At 41.8% G+C, this 24,852-nt stretch overlaps 1 protein-coding gene across 7 annotated transcripts in view; it reads right to left on the bottom strand.

The window, feature by feature from the left end:
• USP6NL (USP6 N-terminal like) overlaps positions 1–24,852 on the bottom strand; it is a gene marked incomplete at its 5' end in the record, with an annotated part of 224,119 nt that overhangs the window by 18,202 nt on the left and 181,065 nt on the right. For all 7 annotated transcript variants that reach the window (XM_084617573.1, XM_084617571.1, XM_084617570.1 and 4 more), the window contains 5 exons: positions 1,446–1,598; positions 5,593–5,692; positions 5,782–5,847; positions 18,419–18,513; positions 22,863–22,983. In XM_084617573.1, coding sequence (XP_084473699.1) covers positions 1,446–1,598; positions 5,593–5,692; positions 5,782–5,847; positions 18,419–18,513; positions 22,863–22,983 — 535 coding nt within the window. The remainder of the gene's footprint in view (positions 1–1,445; positions 1,599–5,592; positions 5,693–5,781; positions 5,848–18,418; positions 18,514–22,862; positions 22,984–24,852) is intronic.

Genomic DNA, 24,852 nt, shown 5'->3' with positions numbered 1-24,852 from the left:
TTATTAAAGCAGCTCAACCCTTTCCATGATAAGCAACACAAAGCAGGGTCTTATAACTTTACCGAACTTCAACATGGAGAATTTCCATGTTGGGTATCTTCCTCCGGCTGAATTTTTGTGGAGAATTTCAGCCAAAACAGTTCAGTATCTGAGTCCAAAATGTTAAAAAAAATTCTGGTGACTGTGTCTTTGGAAAGCTCTAGCTTTCAGAGTACACTTGTGCCATTGTTGCTGAGCACCTAAGCGTGCCCCATCCCAGGGCTAGAGGTGCGAAGCCGGAGTTTCCCGTAATTGCAGCTGCCAGCTGCTCCGGGCTGTGGTGTGTTTGGCACTGGAACTGAGGTGGGGAGCCTGTTTCTCCTGTGCTCACAATGACCACTCTTGCTGGCATCCAAGCAATGTGGAACAAGAAGCCTGACTCAAATGCAGAGGGGACAACAACCAGACTGCATGGGAGAAACAGACTGAACAAATAGGTGGGAGGGGGAAACTGCATGAGGACATTAATAATTCTGTTTTTGGAGCACAGTTGAATAGTGTGCACTAAATAAAGTCCAGGGCCACACAATGAACAAGGATAAAAAATAACAAGTGAGCATGTAATTAAAGACTGTATCACAATGCATATGCGGAAGGAGGCCAAATTAATGTGGTCTGAGCAACCTTAATTCTGGCATTTCCTATTTTTTGAGTCCTTGACTTTACAACCTTAATAATATTCTTTTAACATATTTTTGTGTATAATAAAATTGTATTATTTATAGCTATAGAGAGCTGTAAATCATCATAAGATAATTTGATATTTTTAAAGGTGGAGTTTTTGTTTTTTGGTTTGTTTTTTTTAAGGTAAAAGAATATCTACACAGAAAGGAGTGCTCCATTACGCAAATCATACATAGTGCTGAAAGTAACAAACACCCCTTTCCTTCCACTACAGAACATAGAGACAAAGTTTTTGAGGGAAAGGAGGAGGTGAATCAGTTCAAGATCTAGGAAGTCTGACTAGCTAGAAGGCATTCAAAGGGTGTATCTGACTAAAAGGAGGATTTTTTTGTTCTGGTTATATTTCGGGGGAATAGCAGTTTGTGCAGTTGTTAATCTACACAACAATCTAGAACCTTGGACCGAAATCTGTTGGCTTGAAAAGTAAGCATCCCCTGATTTTTATCTTCTTGCTTATAAACATCCCATTTTAAAAGTTCAACTTAATAAAGTTAATTCAACTCAGTTACCTGAACCTAGAAAGATTAAGTGTTTTGCATATATATGCAATAAAGTGCTAACCTTTTTTTTTTTTTTAAACCACTTCGTAGTGATGAGGAAACAATGTATTCATGGATGTTAATGGCAGGCAATTAACACTTTACAAGTGGGCAACTATATACTTAATTTGTCCAAAAAAGTTCTTAAGGTACAGATCAGTATGTGTGGTGGAAGTTTCTTACCAGCTGCTGGTAGATCCAACTTTGCTCGTTTCAGTTCAGACATCGAATTTTGGAGCTGCTCTATTACAAAGTCATCTTCTAAGAAGAAATCCTTTGATAGAGTCTCCTGAAGAAATTCTACAAGTTCTTCCATTTGTAATTTCAGCAGATGTTCTAGATTGGAACAAGAACATTATTGTGGACAAATAAGTTTTTATGATAAAAATCCAAAGAAAAAGTCTACAGAGTTGAAATGCCTTTACAGAGTCTTTTAACAATTTTGCAAATGGAATGAAACACATCTAACTAATTAAACAGAAAAAAAAATCACAGGCAGTTATTTTATACTAGACATTTACTAAGCATGCTATAAAACACACTCACTCATTACCCTTCTAAACATTTTCTCTTTTTTTGTACCCATATATTTCTCTCTCGGTCAGTGTTTGAAACTTTAAAACTAAGGTCCCCTTCAGAAAAATAAAACTAATCACACACCCCTAAAATTCCGATATGACACATTAAAAATCAACAGATTTTTTTTCATTTACATATCTTCCATCTCCTGCCCCCACACCTTGGGAAATGGTTCATAATATACTTATCCTCCTTTTAAAATGCTTTGAAGAGCCGTGAAAATTTAAGACATTTAAGGTGCCCTCATTTGCAAATGAGTCAGTACTCATTGAAATGACTGTGGCAGTGTAGAGCAAGAGAGATTGTTTCAGGCTCTCTGCAGATTCAGGTATGTATTGCTGCATCAGTTACATTCAGGTCACATTTTGAAGCTTTATTCTGCAGTCATAACAGCTAAACTCCAACTTTTTCTTTTATATATATAAAAACCAATTCTACTCTTAAAAGTTTTACCAGCATAGCTATGTCAGGTAAGGGGGATGATTTTTATTACGACGTAGCTATACTGGCAAAAGACCTTCTGTAGAAGCAGTTATACTGGCAAAAAATGCTTTTTTTCTGGTATCGCTTATTTTGCTCACCGAGTCAGAATAAGCTGTATCAGCAGAAACACTTTTTAAACAGTATAAATGAATCTACACTAGGACGGTTTTGCCTGTGTAGCTATAAAAACAAAACTTTTAAGCACAGACAAGACTGAAAGCTGGGACTCTGGAGAACAAATGAAAGGTTTGACCATGATGCCTCTTCTCTGCCTCCCAATGTGGTCCATTCGTTGGAGCTTCCCCAGTCTTTCCTTCAGGAAACACTGCTCAAAGGGTATGTCTACACAGCAACTAGACACCCATGGCTGGCTCAGGCTGTGGGGCTGTTTCATTGCTTTGTAGACTTCTGGGCTCCGGCTGGAGACTGGGCTCTGGGAGCCTGTGAGGCAGGAGAGTCCCAGAGCTCGGTCTCCCACCTGAGCCTGCAAGTCTACACAGCCTCACAGCTGGAGTCCAATGAACCTGAGTCAGCTACCATGAGCCAGACGCAGGGTTTTTTGTTTTTTGGGTTTTTTTGCTGTGTAGACATACTCCAAGAGTCCTTGATATTTTTACACAGTGAGGCGCTACACTGAACATGTTAAAAGGCTAGTATTAAGGTAAAAAAACTCCAAATTATCACTATTGTTTCTCAGAGGCTTGAGACTGAACACTCTTCACTTAAAACAAACAAAATCAAACCAAAAAAAGGGGGGTGGGACAAGAATTATACTGATTTTGTTTTCAAATAAAGAGGAAGACTGAAATCTGATTCCTACCATTATTTGTTCTTAAGATTCTTGAACATTTTAAGTAGTATAACAATTATAAACATTCTTCATCTTCAAAAATTTTTATGAACAAACTAAGAAGCAGCTCCTGAGAGAGATTGCGATGCAGCATCCCCATAGTTAAATGGGGTAAATTACCCAGCGAGATTAAGATAGTAATTCTGCAAAGTCCTCCACATGGACCTCTGCACTCCCATGGAGCCCTGGAGACTTCTTTGATGGGCCCATATGACTTATTCAAGGCCACAAAAGAAGACAGCATTGAAACCACGACTAGGGGTAAAATTTCAGAACCATCGAAGTGACTTAGGAGCCCAAGACCCATTTTCAAAAGTGACATATGCACTTAGGAGCCTAAGTCTGATTTAAAGTCAATGGGGCTTGGGCTCTTAAGTCATTTCAGAAAATGGGACATGGATGCTTTTGAAAATTTTACCTTGGCAGTATGATGTTCAGGCTCCTAGATCATATGCTCAATATCATTAGACCAACTCTCTCTCAAAAAAAGCCGCAATACGTACAGTCCTTGATTTGTTTGCTTTTAGATTTCAGAACTCCAGTTCAGGTGTTGGCTCCCCTGCTCCCAATATATTCTAATAAAAAATCTACAGCAACCTTATTACTTTTAGGTGTCGGTGATTACTAGAATTTAAAGGGTTTACTCATCAAAATGTAAAGCTTTAACTCATGTCTGTATTTCTTCTTACTGCAAAGTATATGTGAAACAAAAGCTAATAGGAGTACAATTACATGATCACATGATCTTGAAATTGAAGACTGTATCATAATGCACAAGCACACAAAGGGGCCAAAAATTAATATGGCACAGGGCAATTTTCAATCTGGAATTTCCTAATTTGACTTTGCAATCTTAATAGTGTTCTTTTTAAGGTAGTTGTGTGTGTAATTTTTCTAGTTTAAAAAAACCCCCTGAAATTAACCCTAATTTAATCATGTGGGATCATATTGACACCCATATCGCTTATGTGCAGGATTTGAACCTGTAGATCCACCCCACAGATCTTTGCCACTTGAGCTAATGGAGTAACAAAGTAGTAGTAGATTGTTGTTATCCTCTGTGTGGACCAGCACTAGAGGAGGATGGGACACTTTAACAGAGGGTTTCAAAGATATTTGTTGACATCAGAGGAATTACACCTATGACACATCAAGGCATGTATCTATGCCATGCCAACAGTCCTAGACCATAGTAGTATCAGAAGTAAGTCACTCACCATCCTTATTCGACAGCTAATTTACATGCAAAGATTTCATTGGTTGTATGAGGGAGACTGGCTTTTCGCATACTTCCCTCGCGGCTGAAGGTACCATGTCTTAGATGTTGTCTCTCTCAGTGCATCAACAGCACAGTAATGAACAACCTGTTGTAGCTTATTATCATATTAACCTATGATGAGTAACTGCATGCAGCTAGGAAACTAACATGTTGGTTTGCTTTAGGAAGGCAACTGGGGGTGGAGGGGAGAGAATCTGTTTCAGCTATGAATTTTTTCTAAAACTACGTTTCACACAATTGTTTTCTGCTGCTTACAATAAGGGGAGTTTAATACCTTATATAACAGCCAGAAACACAGAAAGACTGCCTCTGTACCAGATTTTTATGTAGCCAATGCACTGAGCCAAGCCAAGCCAAGCAACAGAGTTAAAAGAAAAATTATACAGGTGATTATTTTAGTAGCTGGTAAGGAAAAGAGAAGCAGTATCTACCACAGAGTGGCATTAAGTATAGATGGTCCACCAAAGAGTAGAATTAGGCTTGGATGCATCATGTCATCGCCCATGCCAGCTAAAGGAAACGGCTTCTGGAAAATTGTAGTAGGGAAAAAGCAAAAAACAGGAAAGGGCCAAACTTGAGACTCTTAACCCTCTTTTGATCTAGCAAAACACTACATTAAAGAATTACCAGAACCCAAGTAACTACAATGCTTATTCCCACAATTTTCTAGAGGCTGTGTCATTTACTGAGTAAATACAATTTAAATCCCTTTTTACTATTGTTCAACTGTATAATAATGAGTAATTTACTCTACCAAATAAGACATTTCTTCTCCTGAAAGTCACTTAAGATTTCCTGGCACAATTACCCAAGATATCAGATAATTAGCTTTTCAAGTCCTGCCATGCAATTGAACAATATTCTTTGTCAGTTCCTTGCAGAACAGTAATTCCAGCATCAGCTATATAGCATGATCTAGAAGGTTGCTAATTTGAGGGCATCACAGTCACGCTGTGCTGTGATGAAAGATTATGCAGTCACAAAGGAGAGATCAAAACAGGAGAAAAAAACATTTGCAAATATATTATTTTTAACAATAAAAGCCAAATAGAGGAAATGACTATTTTTAAAAAACAATAGACTACTTAAAAACTAGTCAAATCTTTGTTTAGCATTTAAGTTTATAAGAGATCTCTTACTTCTATGTAGTTTCAGAATTGTGTAAGACATAGCAGTGAGAACTCGCTCTCCTTCAAGTATGTAGATATCCCATATCCTGAGAGTTAATGTAAAGGGAGTCTGCAATGACAGAATCAGCCAGAAATGTCAAAACAGCTTACCCTAACATATGACTAAAAATAGAAATACAAAAATATACAGATACTCACACGATCAAGGAAACACTGAAAAAACCACTTCATTGTGTAAAAGCTAGTGGAAATCTCCTGGGAATCCTGTAAAAAACAACAATTTACAAATACTCTATTAAGAACGCTGCAATGTACTGCCGAGCACATAAAGGCCTCCCACTTTTTAACCTGGAGCAATAGCAAAGTACCCTCAGCCCAAAACTTAAAGTGAGCTGTTAGACTAACTCCTGCCCTAAGACTTGCTCACTGTACAACTGAACTTAGCTGCTACTGCTGTCTGGGCATAGCGTTCAGGCATTCTTCACACAAAAGAATTCTATTTCAAACAACGTTACTTCAGTCCAGGTTTCTCTCTCTTGTTTATATTTTTCCTTCATCTCCTTTTTCTGAAGAGAGATGTAGATGTTTGAGGATGAATATTAACGGGTACCCCTGGAAACATTAAGTCTTCCACTTATTGTCAAAACAAGTACAGAAGAGAGTGCATGTTTCTTTCATGTTCTGGAGGAGCCAGAGCTCAGTCTGCAGGCCCATTTAATCTTTAACTTCTCTGCTGACAAGGCTGCTAGCAAGGGTGCCTATTAGTGCTAGATGAGGTGGAGATCTATCCACCAGAAAACAGACTAAGATAATCAATTCATTTCACATAGGACCTCAAATCATTAGAATGATAATGAATTTCACTTCTCACTAACAGGGGCTTAGTTTGAACTAGCGGTTTAAGAGATGAAAGGTTTTGTATTCCATTAGTCATCTGCTGTCTTCCCACCATGTACATAGTTTCTAAACAGGAAAAAGCTTGCTATGCCTGAAATAACTTTCCGTATCTTGAGTATCAATACAACTAACAGTAACAAGAAGCAAAGAGACATGACATGCTTATACTTTTCTGTAATTGTAAAACAACTGCCATTCCTGTCACTTGCATTAGCACTGTAGCATTAGTTACAATGTGAAAGTCTTGGAGACTAGGCTGCTGTTTGAGTGGTGAGGCAGCCAAGAAATTAAGTGACACTGAATTTGTCTTCTCTGATGACTATGGGATAGCACAATTTTAAATTAAGCCTCCATGCTTGTCACAGTCAGCTATTTCACAAGTTTTGGAAACATAAGTTCTGAATTAATGAGGGACTGACAGTACAAGAATCAATAGTCATCTGGCATATTCACAGGCCATACATGTTTTGCCATTCCTTGCTGTTCTTCATTGCTCATACAGGTTCAGCAGGGATCATCACAATCTAGTACGTAAACAAATTCAATCTCTTTGTTCAACCAGTGTTACAGCTTTCTCTCTCATTTTAAGGTATATATAATGGAAGTTTCTAAAGAGGTGGAGTATTTGGAAAGATAAAACTACTGATTATTCTCTGGATTCAGGCCTGTGTTAGAGATCAGTAAAACCAATGGCATAGTTCAGTCTTGCAGTTTTGAGATCTAGAGTAGCGACTGGTTAATTTTATGTCCAATGTTATAGTCGAGACTCTGTAAACCATAACTTCCATTTGAAAATAATTATTCATAGGTACTATTACTGTAAGAAAGATGTGGCATATCCCCAGTGAGAAATTGTGACAATTAACTTCTAAAAGCATCTGAAACAATCCTAAAAAATAAAGAATTCATTTATAGGATGAGTCATTAAAACAAATGGGCTTGTTTGGCAATTTCCCAGTAAAACAAGGTAAATCAAAAGTCGACCACATGTAAGAAAATATAGTGGGTCAGGTTCTCAGTTGGCGTCAATTGTTGTAGTTCCAATAAAAAAAAAATCAACACAGCTAAACTGGCCTGGTATATATAATTCAAAGAAGATCTAGCAGGTTCTAGTAATGCATGTTTATTGAGATTTCAGATGTTCCTGTTTGCAAGTGGCTGAAAGGTCCCTCAGAAGGTGGGAACTATTAAGACGCTCTAAATAAAGCATGTCTACACTGGAAATACTGCAGCTGACACTCTGTAGATCGTTCTCAAGAGGTTCTGAGGAAGAACTATTCTTGGTTATTAAATATATTATAATGGATATGGACAATAACATCATATCACCAGAATGACTGACCACCATGAAGTTTTATCATCTAGTCATATCCTATTGCTCTTATTAAATACTATTTTACTTGTTGGTTTACTTTGATTTATTAAAAGCACCTAAGCAAAAACGAAGGGCCGAGAGCATAACCGGCGGCTCTATGCCTGGTAAGCCAAAATCCTCCAAAATTAAAGCAATAAGAAGCTCTGACCTATAGTCCAAAACCTGCATGAACTCTACTGTGAAAACGGAAGCCATAATTTTCATTCCAGAGGCAAGTGAGCTACTGGATCTCTGTTTTCACTACACAGTAATTTAAAAAAATCGTAAGATATACCCTGTGATTTTGGATTAATCTTTTACTGCAATGAAGAGAACATTTCCAAACTAATATATGTCATAGCATGGCCTGAACAAGACTCAGCACATTGTAAAAAAAATAAAGTTGATTAGATTTTAGTGTATATACTATTAATGTTCAATAGAAACAGATTTAAGTAGTATCTGAGCCAGCTACAGTCATCAGGAAGTTATTCTCGCCATAATGCATGTGTGTTGCATTCCCACTAAAAAGGTTACATGAACATTACTTATTGTTTGGCTTCAATGTGCTCAACATTGTAATGAAAATAACAAACACAGTCCCAGCCCAAGGATTTCATAACCGATAGGTAAACAGAGTGTACACTCTATTTCTTATGCCCAAGTTCTGAAAAAATTTCGTTCCTCCTGTCACGGAGGTTACAGTAGTTGCAGTTCCTCGAGATTCGTTCCCCTATGGGTGCTCCACTTCAGATGTGCCTGCTCCCCTCGAGCACTTGATCAGAGATTTTTCTAATAGCCGCATCCTTTTTACCCACTTGGGTCCTATGTATCCTTGTGCTGCACGCTGAGGGTATATAGTCCTCAGTTCCTTCTCCAGCCAAATATCCTAAGAAAACAGTCTGAAGCAGAGGGGAGGGAGGGTGGGTAGTGGAGCACGCATTGGGGGACACATCTTGAAGAACTGTAATTCCTGCAGAAGGTGACCTCTTCTTCTTGAGTAGGATCCCTATGGGTGCTCCACTTCAAGTAGTACTTTGAAGAGGAACATCTTTTTCTGCCTCTTCTTCAATAGGTGTCCTTATGGATGCTCTACTTCAAGTGACACCCAAGCAGGATCCCTAGAAGGAGGAGGGAGCTTCAGAATTGAGTCTAGAACTGAAGATAGTACCGCATTACCAAGTGCCCCATAAGATCTGGTGGCACGGCTCAAAGCAGAGTGCTTAGACAATGTATGTGCTGAAGCCCATGTAGCGGCTGTACTTGAGTATGCTGTGGATGTTGCTTCTCATCTGGTAGTGTGTGCTATCACCCTTTGGGAGGGTTGAGCAGCACCTGTATCATAACAGGCAACAATACACAAGAGATCCACCTTGACAGTCTCTGAAGAGAGACTGCAAACCGCTTGCATTTGTCTGCAATGGAAACAACTGCCTAGGTGACTTCCAAAAGTGTGTGGTCATATGTAGGTAGAAAGCCAATACCTTTCTAACATCTGAGGTAGGCAAACAGGTCTCCCGTTGAGATGTCTGCAGTTTTGGAAAAAAACACTGGTAGATGAATGGACTGCTAAAGATGAAATTCTGATAGTACCGTAGGTAAGAATTTAGGGTGTGGGCGTAAAGAGACCTTGTCCTCGAAGAACACCATAAAGAGGGGATCCGCCATCAAGGCCCCAATTTCTCTGACCCAAGGGGCCAATGTGACAGATGCTAAAAAGGACATTTTCATATATAAGTGGAACAGGTTGCCATTGACTGGTATGCAGGTCTCATGACATATTTAAATACCAGATTGAGGTCCCAAGTCAGAACGGGAACTCTAACATGGAGGTAAAGGTTCCCAAATATTTAATAAATCTTGACGACAGGCTGAGCAAATGGTTCTGGCTAAAAATTCACCATCTGAGATGGGCTAAAATTGTTCCCTATGTTCCTGTGGAAAGTATTCAATAAAAGCCAGTTTATAAAATTATATTTGGCCATGATTACCTATAGTTTGTGATCTGAAATTGCAGGGTCATTGACGAGTAAGATTTCCATTCAAAAAGATCTAGACTCTTTTGGTCCTTGTCATACAGTGTAGACTTGGAGTAGCACTGCTTACCTCATTCATTTATTGCATCTATCACCAGGGAGTTAGGTGTGGAGTGGCAGAACAAAAATTTGGAGTCCTTGGGAAGAACATAATATTTTTTATCCTCCCGTTTACAAGTTGGTGGAATGGTAGCAGGTGTTTGCTGCGCTGTCTTTGGCAGGAACGCCTCATTAACAGGTAACACAACCCTACCGAATGTTGCTGACTTCAAGATTTTAGACCTTGACCTCTTGGAGTCGTATTTGAAGAGTGTCAGGTACCTCTTTATAAGGTCCTCAAATTGCCAGAAATTGTCAGCCAGGGACGGTGGTGGAAGCATCATCACCTTATCTGAAGACAAGGCCACCACTCAAATAAGAGTTTGAATGGTGGCCTTCTTATTCACCCTAGCCCCCTACTCCTCCAACTTCGGTTGGTGGGCTGGTTGGGGAGAAGACTGCAAAAAAACTGCAGAATGAAACTGCAGAAAAACCTGAGTGTCTCTGGATTAAGTTTAGAAGAGTGAGCAACAAGGGTGATGTCGTCGTGGGAGTCTGCTATAGACCATCGGACCAGAGGGATGAGGTGGACGAGGCTTTCTTCCGGCAACTAACGGAAGTTACTAGATCGCAGGCCCTGGTTCTTATGGGAGACTTGAATCACCCTGACATCTGCTGGGAGAGCAATACAGCGGTGCACAGACAATCCAGGAAGTTTTTGGAAAGGGTAGGGGACAATTTCCTGGTGCAAGTGCTGAAGGAACCAACTAGGGGCAGAGCTCTTCTTGACCTGCTGCTCACAAACCAGGAAGAATTAGTAGGGGAAGCACAAGTGGATGGGAACCTGGGGGCAGTGACCATGAGATGACTGAGTTCAGGATCCTGACACAGGGAAGAAAGGAGAGCAGCAGAATACGGACCCTGGACTTCAGAAAAGTAGACCTTTGACAACCTCAGGGAACTGATGGGCAGGATCCCCTGGGAGAATAACATGAGGGGGAAAGGAGTCCAGGAAAGCTGGCTGTATTTTAAAGAATCCTTATTGAGGTTACAGGGACAAACCATCCCGATGTGTAGAAAGAACAGTAAATATGGCAGGTGACCAGCTTGGCTTAACAGTGAAATCCTTGCTGATCTTAAACACAAAAAAGAAGCTTACAAGAAGTGGAAGATTGGACAAATGACCAGGGAAGAGTATAAAAATATTGCTCGGGCATGCAGGAGTGAAATCAGGAAGGCCAAATCACACCTGGAGTTGCAGCCAGCAAGAGATGTTAAGAGTAACAAGAAAGGTTTCTTCAGGTATGTTAGCAACAAGAAGAAAGTCAAGGAAAGTATAGGCCCCATACTGAATGAGGGAGGCAACCTAGTGACAGGATGTGGAAAAAGCAAATATACTCAATGCTTTTTTTGCCTCTGTCTTCACGAATAAGGTCAGCTCCCAGACTACTGCACTGGGCAGCACAGCATGGGGAGGAGGTGACCAGCCCTCTGTGGAGAAAGAAGTGGTTCGGGACTATTTAGAAAAGCTGGACGTGCACAAGTCCATGGGGCCGGATGCACTGCATCCGAGAGTGCTAAAGCAGTTGGCGGATGTGATTGAAGAGCCATTGGCCATTATCTTTGAAAACTCATGGAGATCGGGGGAGGTCCCGGACGACTGGAAAAAGACTAATGTAGTGCCCATCTTTTAAAAAGGGAAGGAGGAGGATCCTGGGAAGTACAGGCCAGTCAGCCTCACCTCAGTCCCTGGAAAAATCATGGAGCAGGTCCTCAAGGAATCAATTCTGAAGCACTTAGAGGAGAGGAAAGTGATCGGGAACAGTCAGCATAGATTCACGAAAGGCAAGGCATGCCTGACTAATCTAATTGCCTTCTATGACGAGATAACTGGCTCTGTGGATGAGGGGAAAGCGGTGCACGTGTTGTTCCTTGACTTTAGCAAAGCTTTTGACACGGTCTCCCACAGTATTCTTGCCAGCAAGTTAAAGTTGTATGGGCTGGATGAGTGGACTATAAGGTGGATAGAAAGCTGGCTAGATTGTCGGGCTGAACGGGTAGTGATCAATGGCTCCATGTCTAGTTGGCAGCCAGTATCAAGTGGAGTGCCCCAAGGGTCGGTCCTGGGGCTGGTTTTGTTCAATATCTTCATTAATGATCTGGAGGATGGTGTGGATTGCACCCTCGGCAAGTTTACAGGTGACACTAAACTGGGAGGAGAGGTAAATATGCTGGAGGGGAGGGATAGGACACAGAGGGACCTAGACAAATTAGAGGATTTGGCCAAAAGAAATCTGATGAGGTTCAACAAGGACAAGTGCAGAGTCCTGCACTTAGGATGGAAGAATCCCATGCACCGCTACAGACTAGGGACCGAATGGCTTGGCAGCAGTTCTGCAGAAAAGGACCTAGGGGTTACAGTGGACGAGAAGCTGGATATGAGTCAACAGTGTGCCCTTGTTGCCAAGAAGGCCAATGGCATTTTGGATGTATAAGTAGGGGCATTGCCAGCAGATCGAGGGACGTGATCGTTCCCCTCTATTCGACATTGGTGAGGCCTCATCTGGAGTACTGTGTCCAGTTTTAGGCCACACACTACAAGAAGGATGTGGAAAAATTGGAAAAACGTCCAGCGGAGGGCAACAAAAATGATTAGGGGACTGGAACATGTGACTTATGAGGAGAGGCTGAGGGAACTGGGATTGTTTAGTCTGCAGAAGAGAAGAATGAGGGGGGATTTGATATCTGCTTTCAACTACCTGAAAGGGGGTTCCAAAGAGGATGGATCTAGACTGTTCTCAGTGGTAGCAGATGACAGAATGAGGAGTAACGATCTCAAGTTGCAGTGGGGGAGGCTTAGGTTGGATATTAGGAAAAACTTTTTCACTAGGAGGGTGGTGAAACACTGGAATGCGTTACCTAGGGAGGTGGTGGAATCTCCTTCCTCAGAAGTTTTTAAGGTCAGGCTTGAGAAAGCCCTGGCTGGGATGATTTAGTTGGGGATTGGTCCTGCTTTGAGCAGGGGGTTGCACTGGATGACCTCCTGAGGTCCCTTCCAACCCTGATATTCTATGATTCTATGAAGACTATTGGAAAACTCTAGCCTTCCTATGTGTTGGAGTCAGGGGTGTGGCAAACTGCTGCCGATACACAGCCCACAGATCTCAGTATGGCCATTGAGAGAGCTCATATGGGAGAGGGGGTGAGATTCACAGTCAGTTCCACCACACTTCTTGTTGTGCACAAGGTTCTTTCTACAAGCGTCAAAGAGCAGGTTCCTATGCAGATGCGTAGGAGAACCCCATACCGAGACAGAAAACACTAACTGGAAGTCTCCTTCATCCTCCTCAATAACCTCTAATGGGGGGTGGGGGGGAGAAAGGGGAAGAGAAACAGCAGAAAAGGGTAGGCAGTCCTCTGGTAAGAGAGCGTGATGGTAATCCAAAGATTGGGGTTTCGGTACCAAGCAACACTCAGTACCTATGAGCAGCATAGACTCCAGTTTCTCCATCACTGACAACTCACTAGAGTACCTGAATTCCTGCTGTATTGAGTAGATCACTACTGATGTGGTACCCAAAGATGTACCATTGACTGGGAGCATACTGTACAGGGGCCAATGGTGCCTGGTGCCTTGGTATGCCCAGTACCAACGGTGCAAAACAGAGAGGTACCAATGGCAGAGCTGTGTCAGAGGGTACCAGTCTGCAGAAGTGCTTATCCTCGCCCCCCTTGTCCCTCAGACAGTGATGGGGCCCTGTCAGAGCTATGTTCTTCTTTAGAGCTCTGGGACTTTCCAGCCTCGCCAGTACTGGAGGAAGTGTTATGAGAGAACAGGACTTGACATAACTGTAGCCATCTTGTGTATTCAGCCACCATTCCTTTGAAGTGAGTACACCACGTAGTCAGGAATAATTTGGTCTTTGCCAAAGCAAGCAGACAAAACAGCTGCACAGCTGCAGTGTTGCTACTAAGGACTGACAAAGTGACAGATTCATGAGAATGGGAGAGGATGTGAATAGCTGACCTTGGATCTGTGATCATGAGGTTTTTTTTGCTGGAAATTGTTTTGCTGATAAGTAGAATTATGAGTTCTTTGTTGTTACTAGGGAAATTGTTAGCCCACTAGAGGTTACTGTAAGTTATGTGCTTTGTATTGAGCAATCTATAAAAAGATTACTTAGAGTGTACAATGTGGAGAAGTTCGGAGAGAGATTATGACGAGCTAGGAGACTGACATCCAACTTCCCAGTGGCTAGGACGAAGGTGGGCCACCAGAAACCTGCTGCTGACCACTCATCACCATCTTAGTCTTTGGGTAACTATATCTGGGGTGCTCTAGACTATTGTTATTTTAGATGTGTGCTTGGGACTCAATAAAAACAAGGATTTTTGGGTGAAAGCACTCTTGTGTGTACCAATCATGTAGCACACTGAGAAGCTGTGTACCCATTGAATTATGTCCTGAAGCCGCTTGGAAAACAAAGACTATTTACCATAGTTTTGGGTTCAGAAAACCCCAGGTAACAGAGGAGTCTTTTGCATCTATGGTATTGAGTTGAGAGGTTGAGGACTTTTAGGAGCCAGCTCCTTACAATGAGAGTTCAAGCTCCTCTTCTTCAAAGCTTCCCCTGAGGCCTCCATTGTCTTCCTTCTTAGGGGAAACCTGTGGTGAGACTTAAGGGGTTGCTGGTGGATGGAATCTTCTGAGCTGACTCAGAAGCAGTTGAAAAGAGCACTCCATCACCAGCAGCCTCAATTTAATCTCCCTGTCCCTCCTTGCTTTGGATTTGGGGGCCAGGCAGAAGTTGCACTTCTGGGAGACATCGGACTCTCCCAAGCAATGGACACACCTGTAGTGGCTGTTGCTAACCAGGATAGCCTCTTGACAAGACAGGCAATGTTTGAAACCTGGCGAGCCAGGCCTGCTCTGCCAGGAGAGTAAGGCTCCCAGGAGGAAGGGGAGGAAGATGAAAGAAAGTCAATCCTTTCACTATTTAGATCCTTTACAGTTAGTTACATATGACAACTAACACAAAACTAATACTAAACCCCAAAACTACAGCTAAAGTGAATAGCCGAGGCATGTTCATGGTAGATGCGCTAAGGCTCCATCTCAGTCCGAGGTGATTCAGAAGGAACTGAGGGCAGTTCACCCACACAGGCCCACCGACAGGGGAGCAGGGCAAAGGCGGCAATTGCCCAGGGGCCTGGGCCATTTTAAAGGGCCTGGGGGGCCCAGCCACCACCGCAGTAGCAGCAGCAACCGGGAGCCCTGGGCCCCTTTAAATCACACAGGTGCGCACCCGAGTCCCAGCACCTGCCGTGGGCTGCAGAGTGGTTCTGCTGGGCTGGCCCACGAGGCTCTGTGCACCACGCCGGACAGTGCTGGGGCAGGAGGGGCCCTGGGCAGCCGGAGGATGAGTCGGGCAGTAGCCCCTGAGCTGTGCCGGGGGGCAGAGCTGACCTGGCTGTGGCAACCATTGCTGCAACTTTGTAACCAGGAGCAAAACTTTCTGCATCCATGTGAGTGAGCCGGGGGGTAGGAGTTGCCGGGCTGGGAACAGAGTGTGGGAGCTAAGCTCAGAGGGTAGAGCTGGGGGCAGAGGAACCGGGCTGGGGATGGCTGTAGGGAGCCAGGCTGGGAAAGGAAAAGAGCAGGGTAGGGGGCACAGTGCTAGGCAGGGACAACTTGGGGGGGCGAGAGGGGAGAGGAAAAGAGCGGGGGGCAGACTCGAGATCAGACTCAGGATCCAGCAGCCACTGGTCCAACATCTGCAGCAAAGGCGCTGACAGCACACCGCTGGGTGCTGGCTGGGCTTTGTCTGGGGTCCACCAGGAGGAGAAGAGTGGGTCTTGGAAGGGGGAGGGGAGGGTGTTTCAGTGACAGCGCTGGGCTGGTGTGTGTGGGGGGGGGAAAAGGGGTATTTGAGGCTATTTTGATTTGGGGCTGGGGGCTGTTCTTTGGCTGATCTCATTAGTGGATTATCTCTGGTATTTGGAGATGGTTTGGGGGTGATGGGATGATTGAAGATCGGGGCTGGTAGATCGGTAGCTGGTAGTTGCTGTTGGGACTGTTGTAAAGGGAACAGTGATGGGAGTCTCACCAGAGGATTTATTTATGTTCACTCATAATAATCCTGGTGGATGCTCCCTCACTGACCATTTTAAAATCAAGATCTAAAAAAATCTGTTGTGGAAATTATTTTTGGGAAGTTCAGTGGCCTGGGTTATGCAGGAGGTCAGACTCACCCGTCTGGCCTCGGAATCTATGAATAAGAATGTAACACTCCAAAAAGAGCTTCAGCTGGTGCATGAGTAACATGTCAAAGAGGGACATACAAGCCTTGGGGGATTATCGTGAGAATTTTCATACATCCACAGCTGTGGGTTTAAAAAACTCAAGAGCGCACAGTCGGTAAATTTAATCATTATTTTGGTCACTGGTTAATGTTGGGACCCTCCGCCTCCCATATATTAGTACTCTGTTTCAGCCAGACTTTCAGTGGGGATTTTCCTTCATGTTCTGGGTGGGAAATTGGCAGAGGGATGGGGATTAGCTGGAACATAAAGTCACAATGAATTTGGCTCAGGGAGATTAAATGACTTGCCTAAGGAAACCCAATGAATCAGTGGCACAGAGATAGAACCCAGAGATAAAACCCAGTGTGCTGCTCTAACCTTTAGGCAACATTATATTAAGTGTTCCCTAAATTAGGCATTTATATTTTTAAAGGAACCTCAGTTTGGCCTCCTTTTCAGATTGTTGCATATGCAAATGATTACGTGTGCAGAATTATATGCCACAAATGTAGAGTGTTGGGGTTCTTTTAACTGTAGGCTTTAGGAATGGGTCAAACAGCTTGACTGCCTTTTAGTGTATTTATTGTCATGTCTTGGAAGTTCATACTTATTTCTGGGAAGAGTTTTTATACAGAGATGATGGATGATCCTGGGGGTTCAGCAATAGGAGCTCTGTGTTCAATTCTCTGCCCTAGACTTCCTGCCTCCCACGGCTGGAGTGTGCAGTGGGGGCAGTGTAGGGCTGCCTATGATGGCACAATGCAGTGCCCATGGCAAGGGAATTCTCTGGCTGCTTGTGGGCTAGTTTGGGTGGGGCCGGGGGGACAGAATGCCACCTTGGATAAATCAAAATCTCCCTGGGCCTCAATTTCCTAACTGTAAAATGGGGATAATCCTTGTTTGTCTTGTCTCTTTAAACTGTATTCTCTGTAGGGCAGGGAACTGTCTCCATGAGCATGTACAGCACCCTGCACAACAGGACCCTGATCTCAGTTGGGACTTATAGGTCCTACTGTAATACAAATCCATAAATAACAACAGCTGTAATGGTTCCCCACTGGGACCTGAGTTATGGTGTTTGCATGCTGAAGTACCTTTGGATACATTCTTAGTCTTTTGACTGGTTGTCTGGAAATACCTTTAAAAAAAAAAAAAGGCAAGTCTCAGCTGGTTACTAGGGCATTAGGTTACCCCTGGCCTGGTGAAGGAGGGGGAGAGGGAATTTTTCAGTGTTGAGACATTGCACTGCAGATTCCAGACACAGAGCCTTCAGGTAGTGACACAGTTACAGAAAATGCCATTTATTCTGCCTCATCCTCCAAAAGGCCAATGAGAGGAAACTCATTTTGGGATATAATGGGGAAGAGGCTGAGTGGTATCTGAGAAACAAACGAATTCTGAAGCAGCTCTGGAGCTTGCACCAGTCCCAGGTGGATGGGAAAGGCAGCTAGATGGAGACCCATGGGGAAGAGCTGAAAGTTAGGCTCTCTGTGGTTGGCAAATGTGTATTAGAGAAAATGATCCATAGAAACACAGACAGTAGGAGACTGGAAAGAAGCAAAGGTTCTCCTGAGCCCAACGGTAGGAGATGCCGCACCCATCCATTCTAGGGGGCCCACTAACTGTTCTGCCCTGGGGCCCAGAATTGCTGTCAGTGGGCCTGCCCCATATACGCTTGTATGAGGCATAAGGATACACTGGATGCAAGAGCTTGCCAAGCATACACTGCTAACGGAAAATCTCTGATCAAGGGCTCAAGAGGTACATGAGCACCTGACGTGGAGCACCCATAGGGACACTACTCAAAGAAGAGTAAGCTGTCTGATTACAAAGTCTCCTTGGCCCAGAGGCACTGTGTGGTCAGTTCTGCACATGATAAATCCTTTACAAAGGGTGTTCAGTGCCCAGGGGGTTGCTAAATAGTAAAATCTTGAATTGCATTTACTGGAAACACAAATATTTTCAGGAAACCAGCACTCAGAGTTGTGACTCTCAATCTGATTATTTTAAGAGCCCAATCAATGTCCCAATTCAGCCAAGACTCCATGACTTCATTCATATAACATCAATAGGACTTTTGCCCGTTAGAACCCAACATCCATCCCCGAAATTCGTACCATTCTAAATCAACAGATTGGACTGGACTGAAACAAGATGATTGGCTTTAGTGCAATAAATACTACTTTTATCTGGCAGATTTACTTACGAAGTGTTGCTTAAGTTTAGACAAAAACTTCTTCAATATTTTCTCATGATGTTCTTGAAACCGCAAGAGTTTTGGAAAACCAGGAACAAAAAAGCCTAGGAAAAAAAGAGCAAACATGCAGCATGTAACAGGGATAAGTTTCACAAAAAATTATCTACAAGATCTCTAAAGATTTAAAAGTGTGTTGGTTTCAATTACACAAAGTTTCAATTACACAATTACACTCAAAATAATTTATACAGTACATTTTACTACATTGATGCAAGAATAAGTGTAGGTTTTATTGTTCAAGCTACTGTGGTAAAATCTCAACCATTTTCCTATTGCCTATTTTCAATTTAATAATAGCTATGATGGATACAAGCTGCATCAACTCTGATTTAGTCTGCACCACTGTAAAAGCACATGGCAAACAGCCTTTTTTTTTTTTTTAAATGACAGATTCCAAAAAAGGTTAAAAACAGAAATCTGAAGCGTGGTTTTGCCCTCAACAGTGAGCAAAGAAAGGCACCTTCTTAGCAAGTCTGCTCTCCATGTGTATTCACAGGACAGACGCAAACCACACAGCTGCCAGAACTTGTGCAGCAGCAAGGTTAAAGAGAATGAGAATATTAGGCAGGGCTCCCCACACAGATGTAGAATTAATAAGGAGAGAGCATAATTTGAAGACCATGGGCTTGTACAGTGAAATTAAGGGCATAGGTAACCTGCAAAAACTTTATTGGTGATATGTCTGAGAATGCAAGCACCCAGATTGAATTTCATTGCTTCAGTTGAGTTTGCAGGGCAGGCAACGAGGGGAAAAACACATTTCTACTTGTAAACTGAGATAGCTGATATGGAAGTTAGTGAGGCAAGGTGGGTGAGGTAATATCTTGTATTGGATCAACTTCTGTTGGTGAAAGTAGGAAGCTTTTCAACTTATACAGAGCTCTTCTTCCTGGTATTTTTTCAGCAAAGGTAGTCCAATAAAAGAATATTACCTCACCCACCCTGCCTCTCTATTATCCTGAGACCAACATGGCTACAACACTGCAAACAACATGGAAGTTAGTGGCATAATAAACAAGGACCCCAAAATACTATTTTAACGGAACCAGTTTTCAGAATAGAATCAAATTTTAAAACCAAAAGACGCCTTCTGGCCAGTTGCCAATTCAATAATTAAGGACAATATACAGAGTGACTAAATATTAAGATCTCCTATCTCAGAATCATGGAACGTATGTTAATATAGCGACTCCTCTGTCATATGAAAAAAGGAATGTCTGATGTTACCTACATTCAGCTAAGCAAAATTGTTCTCTTTTTACATAAACTGTGAATCAGTACCTCAAAACTAATTGCACATCATTAATAATATTCAAAGGTACTGCCGCTCTTTCCCTTCATACACCAATTCTTTAGCCTGAATCTGGAAAATAGTTATGGAAATCCTAAGGGAAACAGCTTTCAAAAATCTAAATCATTTTCATGGTCAGCTACCTACATTTTATGATTTGGAGACTGCAGTGTAGATGTACCCTTACAGTCAAATTCATCCCTTGATTTCAGTGGACTTATACCAGGGGTTAGTCAGGTTGTGTATTTTGAGAGACACTTGGTTGCACTGGAAAAACAGCCTGAGTCCCCAGGTCACGGGTGGGGGGCCGATGAAGCAAAGTGCTTTGTTTATTATAGGGAGGAACTTTTTAGCCCTGCTACTCTAGGCAGCACCTTTTTTAATTGCACTATTCAGCCATCACTATCAGCCACTGATTTGAGTTCAATCGTTGAGGGGGCCATTTAGGGATCTGGGGCAAAAATTGGGGGACTGGTCCTGCTTTGAGCAGGGGGTTGGACTAGATGACCTCCTGAGGTCCCTTCCAACCCTGATATTCTATGACTCTATGACTTCAGAGAGTGATGTCTTGATCATGGGCATCTAGTGTGAGAAGAGACAGCTCCCCCCGGTTTAGAACTGAAACACACGCATAGCAACAATTTAGAATTGAAATAGTTTAAGGGCTGCTTTTTTAAAGATGTACACAGGAAGAAATGCAAACAGCAATGTGCATGCACACTTCACGTAAATCAATTTGAAAGTTTACTCTTTAGCATCTTCAGTGTTTACAGTAATGCCTTCACTGCTATAAATGGATTTTAGGTATATAAACTGAAGTGCATTTGATTATTTGAGGGCGGGGGTATTATTCATTCAAACTATAGTTAAGGTTATATGTTAGCATATCTATAAACACAAACTTCCCCACCAGCGTGTTGTAAGGGTTAGTTAATACTTCTAAAGCACTTAAGACCTTCCATTTGAGAATCTCAAAGTGCTAAGTATTCTATTAATCACATTTTTAGAGATTTTTTAGCCCTAATAGAAAAGAATTTGCTCCAAGCTCAAACTTGTAAAGCAATAATTTGGCCTGGGCGGGAATATTTTAAAACAAATTTCATAAAATTAAATCCAGCCATTTTCATTTTATGCAGGTGATGGTAATGGTTTGTGAGGGGGAGATGGGACACACTTATTTTTATTCGATTCTATTTATTCCAGCCTGCTCATAGCACAATTGTTCATATATGTAAAAATGTGCATGCCCAGCTCTGGCAGTAGTGTTTGTTAGCTACCAGCTCAGTGCAGACAAGCAAAAGGAGCATACACTCATGGCCATGAAAACACACAGCAACCCTCATGGAGCTCCTTCACCATCAGCCAGTTGGGAGCACTTGGGCTCACTGTAGCAGTATGAAATGACCCTGCAAAAGCTAATCGCTTTAGACATTTATTCTATGGGAGTTCCTCAGAGGCGTCATGTTAAGAGCACAAATCCTACGGCAAGAATCTCTCCTGGTAACAGTGTGATGTGCCCAAACACCAACATTTAGAATCTGGAGGACATTCTTTATCCTATTTAATAGTTTATAGAAGACTAGCTTTTGGCCCAAAAGAGCATCCTTGGGGGGTGGTGGTGGGGGAAAGCCTACAGGTGTACAGGGGTCATATGTACTACAGATGGATAAACAAGTTTGGAAAATAATAAGAATAGATTAGTTTAGTTTACATTGGTTTGGAAAAGGTACAGAGAAGGACAACAAAAATGATTAAGGGTACGGAACAGCTTCTGTAGGAGGAGAGATTAAAAAGTCGGTGACTGGGCTCAGAAGAGGCTATGACAGAGGTCTATAAAATGAAAAATGGTGTGGAGACAATGAGTAGGGAAGTGTAATATTACCCTTCACAGGACACAAAAACCAGGGGTCACCCAATGAAATTAATAGTCAGCAAGTAAACACAAATATGAGGAAGTACTTCTTCACACAACACAAGTCAACCTGTGTGACTCATTGCCAGGGGATGTGGTGAAGGTCAAAAGTATAACTGGATTCAAAAAAGAATTAGATAAGTTCATGAGGAAAGGTCCAGGACAGTCAGGGCTGCAACCCCATGCTCCAGATGTCCCTAACCCTCGAACTGTCGGAAGCTGGGAGTGGATGACAAGGGATGGCTCACTCAATAATTGCCCTATTCCATTCATTCCTTCTGAAACATTTGGCACTGGCCACTGTCAGAAGGTAAAGAACACATAGAAAATACTAAAATTTAAAAGTAACAAATAAAATAGAGAGAAAACACAATTATATTTAAGTAGCAAAATGGTGGAACGATAGAATTCTGTGTGAGGCAGAGATAAAGCTTGCCAACAGTTTACCCTTAGCTCAGACCATTGTGCCTACCTACAGCATTAGTTTTAACTGAGGATTTCCAGGTTTGCCAGTTGATGTCACAGCCGTTTAACAGGTTTTTTTATATAATTTTCATTATTATTCTATTGCTATATAAATGTCTGCATAACCGAATTTCGACACTGCCAGGCAAAGATAACTGAAGTAACTTCCATGAATATCAGCAATGAAGTCCAGAAACACAGTCCTTAGAATAAATACCTGTAAGTGCAGCATTTAACATAGAATAGCAGCTTTATCAGCATTTTACAAGGCTCTGACAAAGTGGCATTTGTAACATTACTGTACAGAACAAATCAGCGGCACTAAGAGCTGAAGCAGAGACACTGGTACACTTAAACAAAGTGACAGCTCTAAGAGAACTTTTGGGTATTTTCCCAGAATAAATTACACACACACAAATCTTTTAATGGGACACAAGCAGAATAACATTAGAGGATGGGAAATTTTCATTGATGACTACTCGTAGAATATAACCTATAAAACAATCATATAGGAAATTGCAGATAAGTGTTAACCATATATATTAAGAGATTATTAAGCATCATTTGTACTGCAGGAGCATGCAATAGCCCCACACAAGATAACGGCCCCGCTGTGCTAGGCACTGATCACACACAAATGGATATGGCCCCTGTCTCAAACAATTTATTATCTAATTAGGACACGTTGAAATTTAAATGGTACTGCATGAACTGAAATTCCATACCATGCATAGCATGTTTAGGACCTGAGAGTAGTTTCACCAGGGCCCAGAAGGCATCTTCTTCATTCATGTACATGAGGAGTAAAGCTGTGATCTGGCTCATTCCCTGACAGTATCCAACCTCCTGAAATGTAGAGGACAGGAAACATTAACTTTGTAAACAAGCAAAAGAACTATTTGTGTATTTTTGAACATGAGAAAATACACCATTTTTGGAATAAGCTCTCTAAATATTGCAAACCCACACACCACTCAAATTTTCATGGTTAAAATTTTCCTTTAAACTCCATTACCATGGCTATTCAAAGACAAAACATATTCTACTAGAAGGGATAATTCACTGTCTTCCAACTGGTGCTTGAACTGGCTTTGGCCTTTCATTAAAATACAATATATTTGTACACTAAATCCTTTATTTTAAAATGTTTGCATATAATTTATATGAACCTACACCCAGAACAGATGTGTTTTCTATTCTCCATGTGGAGCAGCACAACATATAGCAAGAAGATATTGCAGATACATAAACATGTGAGACAGAGAAATCTCTCCTCTTATTCAAAAACTGTAGCAATGAAAAACAGGAAACCCCACAAGGCTACTGTACTAATATATTAACTCCTATGGTGGGAACCAGCAATAAGAAACATCAGACTGCTTAAGTAAGGATTATTACTGACTTTACAAAACCAGCTACTAATGTATATTTGATGAGAAAGAGATAATTATTGAGAAAGTCTTTTTGACAGATGGGTTCGTCGCAAGAACTTTGGCCAAGGAAGCCTTTTAATTTGCTTTAATGCCGAAAGATAAAAAGGAAACTAGCTAAGAAGTCTGAAACAACTGTGATATAAGAGAAAAAAATACAACAAGCCTAAATACTAATCTTTTTCTACTTGTTTAAACACTGCCAATGTTTATACAATATCCATTGATTTTAAACAGCATCTTTCATGTAATATAAATTGTGCTGTGGAAAACAAAAAAAGTCCCTGCTATCAGAGTTTTAACCCTAAACACCATACAATCAAAAATCTAGGGCACCTATTAAATCGCAGAAAACTTAATTCTAGAATTAAAAACAGTAATATTAGCTTCTTCTTGCACCAAAAGAGAGAGCTTTCAATCTGGTGAGAGCAAAACTAAAACTTCTTTTAAATAGATATGATGCTGGAAGGGAAGCAAAGTGATATTTAAGAATGATGACCTCTATAATTACTTATAATGAGAATAATCCTGCAAACATTTCTGCATAGACTCAGCTCTACATACGGTCTCATTGACTTAATTAGAACTACTCATGTGTTAAGTTACACACAATTATAAAAATGTTTCCAGAATGGGGGCATAATGTGTAAGCACAGAAGTGGACATCTGACAACATTTACATTACTTATGTTTTTAATAGGCAACTCAGACTTAGATGCTACAAACCTGGAACATTTCTGGCATATAACATGAGATCTAAAAACCCCATTCAGGAAAGCATCGCCATTCATGATAGGAATGAAAAACTTACCTTACAAGAGAAGACTCAAAGAGCTTGGCTTGTTTAGCCTAACAAAAGAGGCTGAGGGGAGGAGATATGATTGCTCTCTGCAAATGTCAGTGGGATCAAATAGGAGGGAGGGAGAGGAGTTCTTAGTTAAGCGCCAATGTTGACAAAATAAACTGGCAATCAATATATTTAGGTTTGAAATTAGATGAAGGTTTCTAAACATCCGAGGAGTGAAGTTCTGGAACAGCCTTCCCAGGGAAGTAGTGGGGCCAAAACACCTAACTGGCTTTGAGACTGAACTTGATACATTTATGGAGGCAATGGTATGATGAGACTATCTACAATGGCATATAGCAGTAGTGGGCAACCTGCGGCCCATCAGGGTAATCTGATTGCAGGCCACGAGACATTTTGCGGATGCTGACCGTCCGCAGGCACCGCCCCCCGCAGCTCCCAGTGGCTGCGGTTCTCTGTTCCTGACCAATGGGAGCTGTG

The sequence above is a fragment of the Lepidochelys olivacea genome, assembly GCF_965140295.1.
Source record: "Lepidochelys olivacea isolate rLepOli2 genome assembly, chromosome: 1".
NCBI classification, from domain to species: domain Eukaryota; kingdom Metazoa; phylum Chordata; order Testudines; family Cheloniidae; genus Lepidochelys; species Lepidochelys olivacea.
This window is presented reverse-complemented; position numbering and strand designations above follow the sequence as displayed.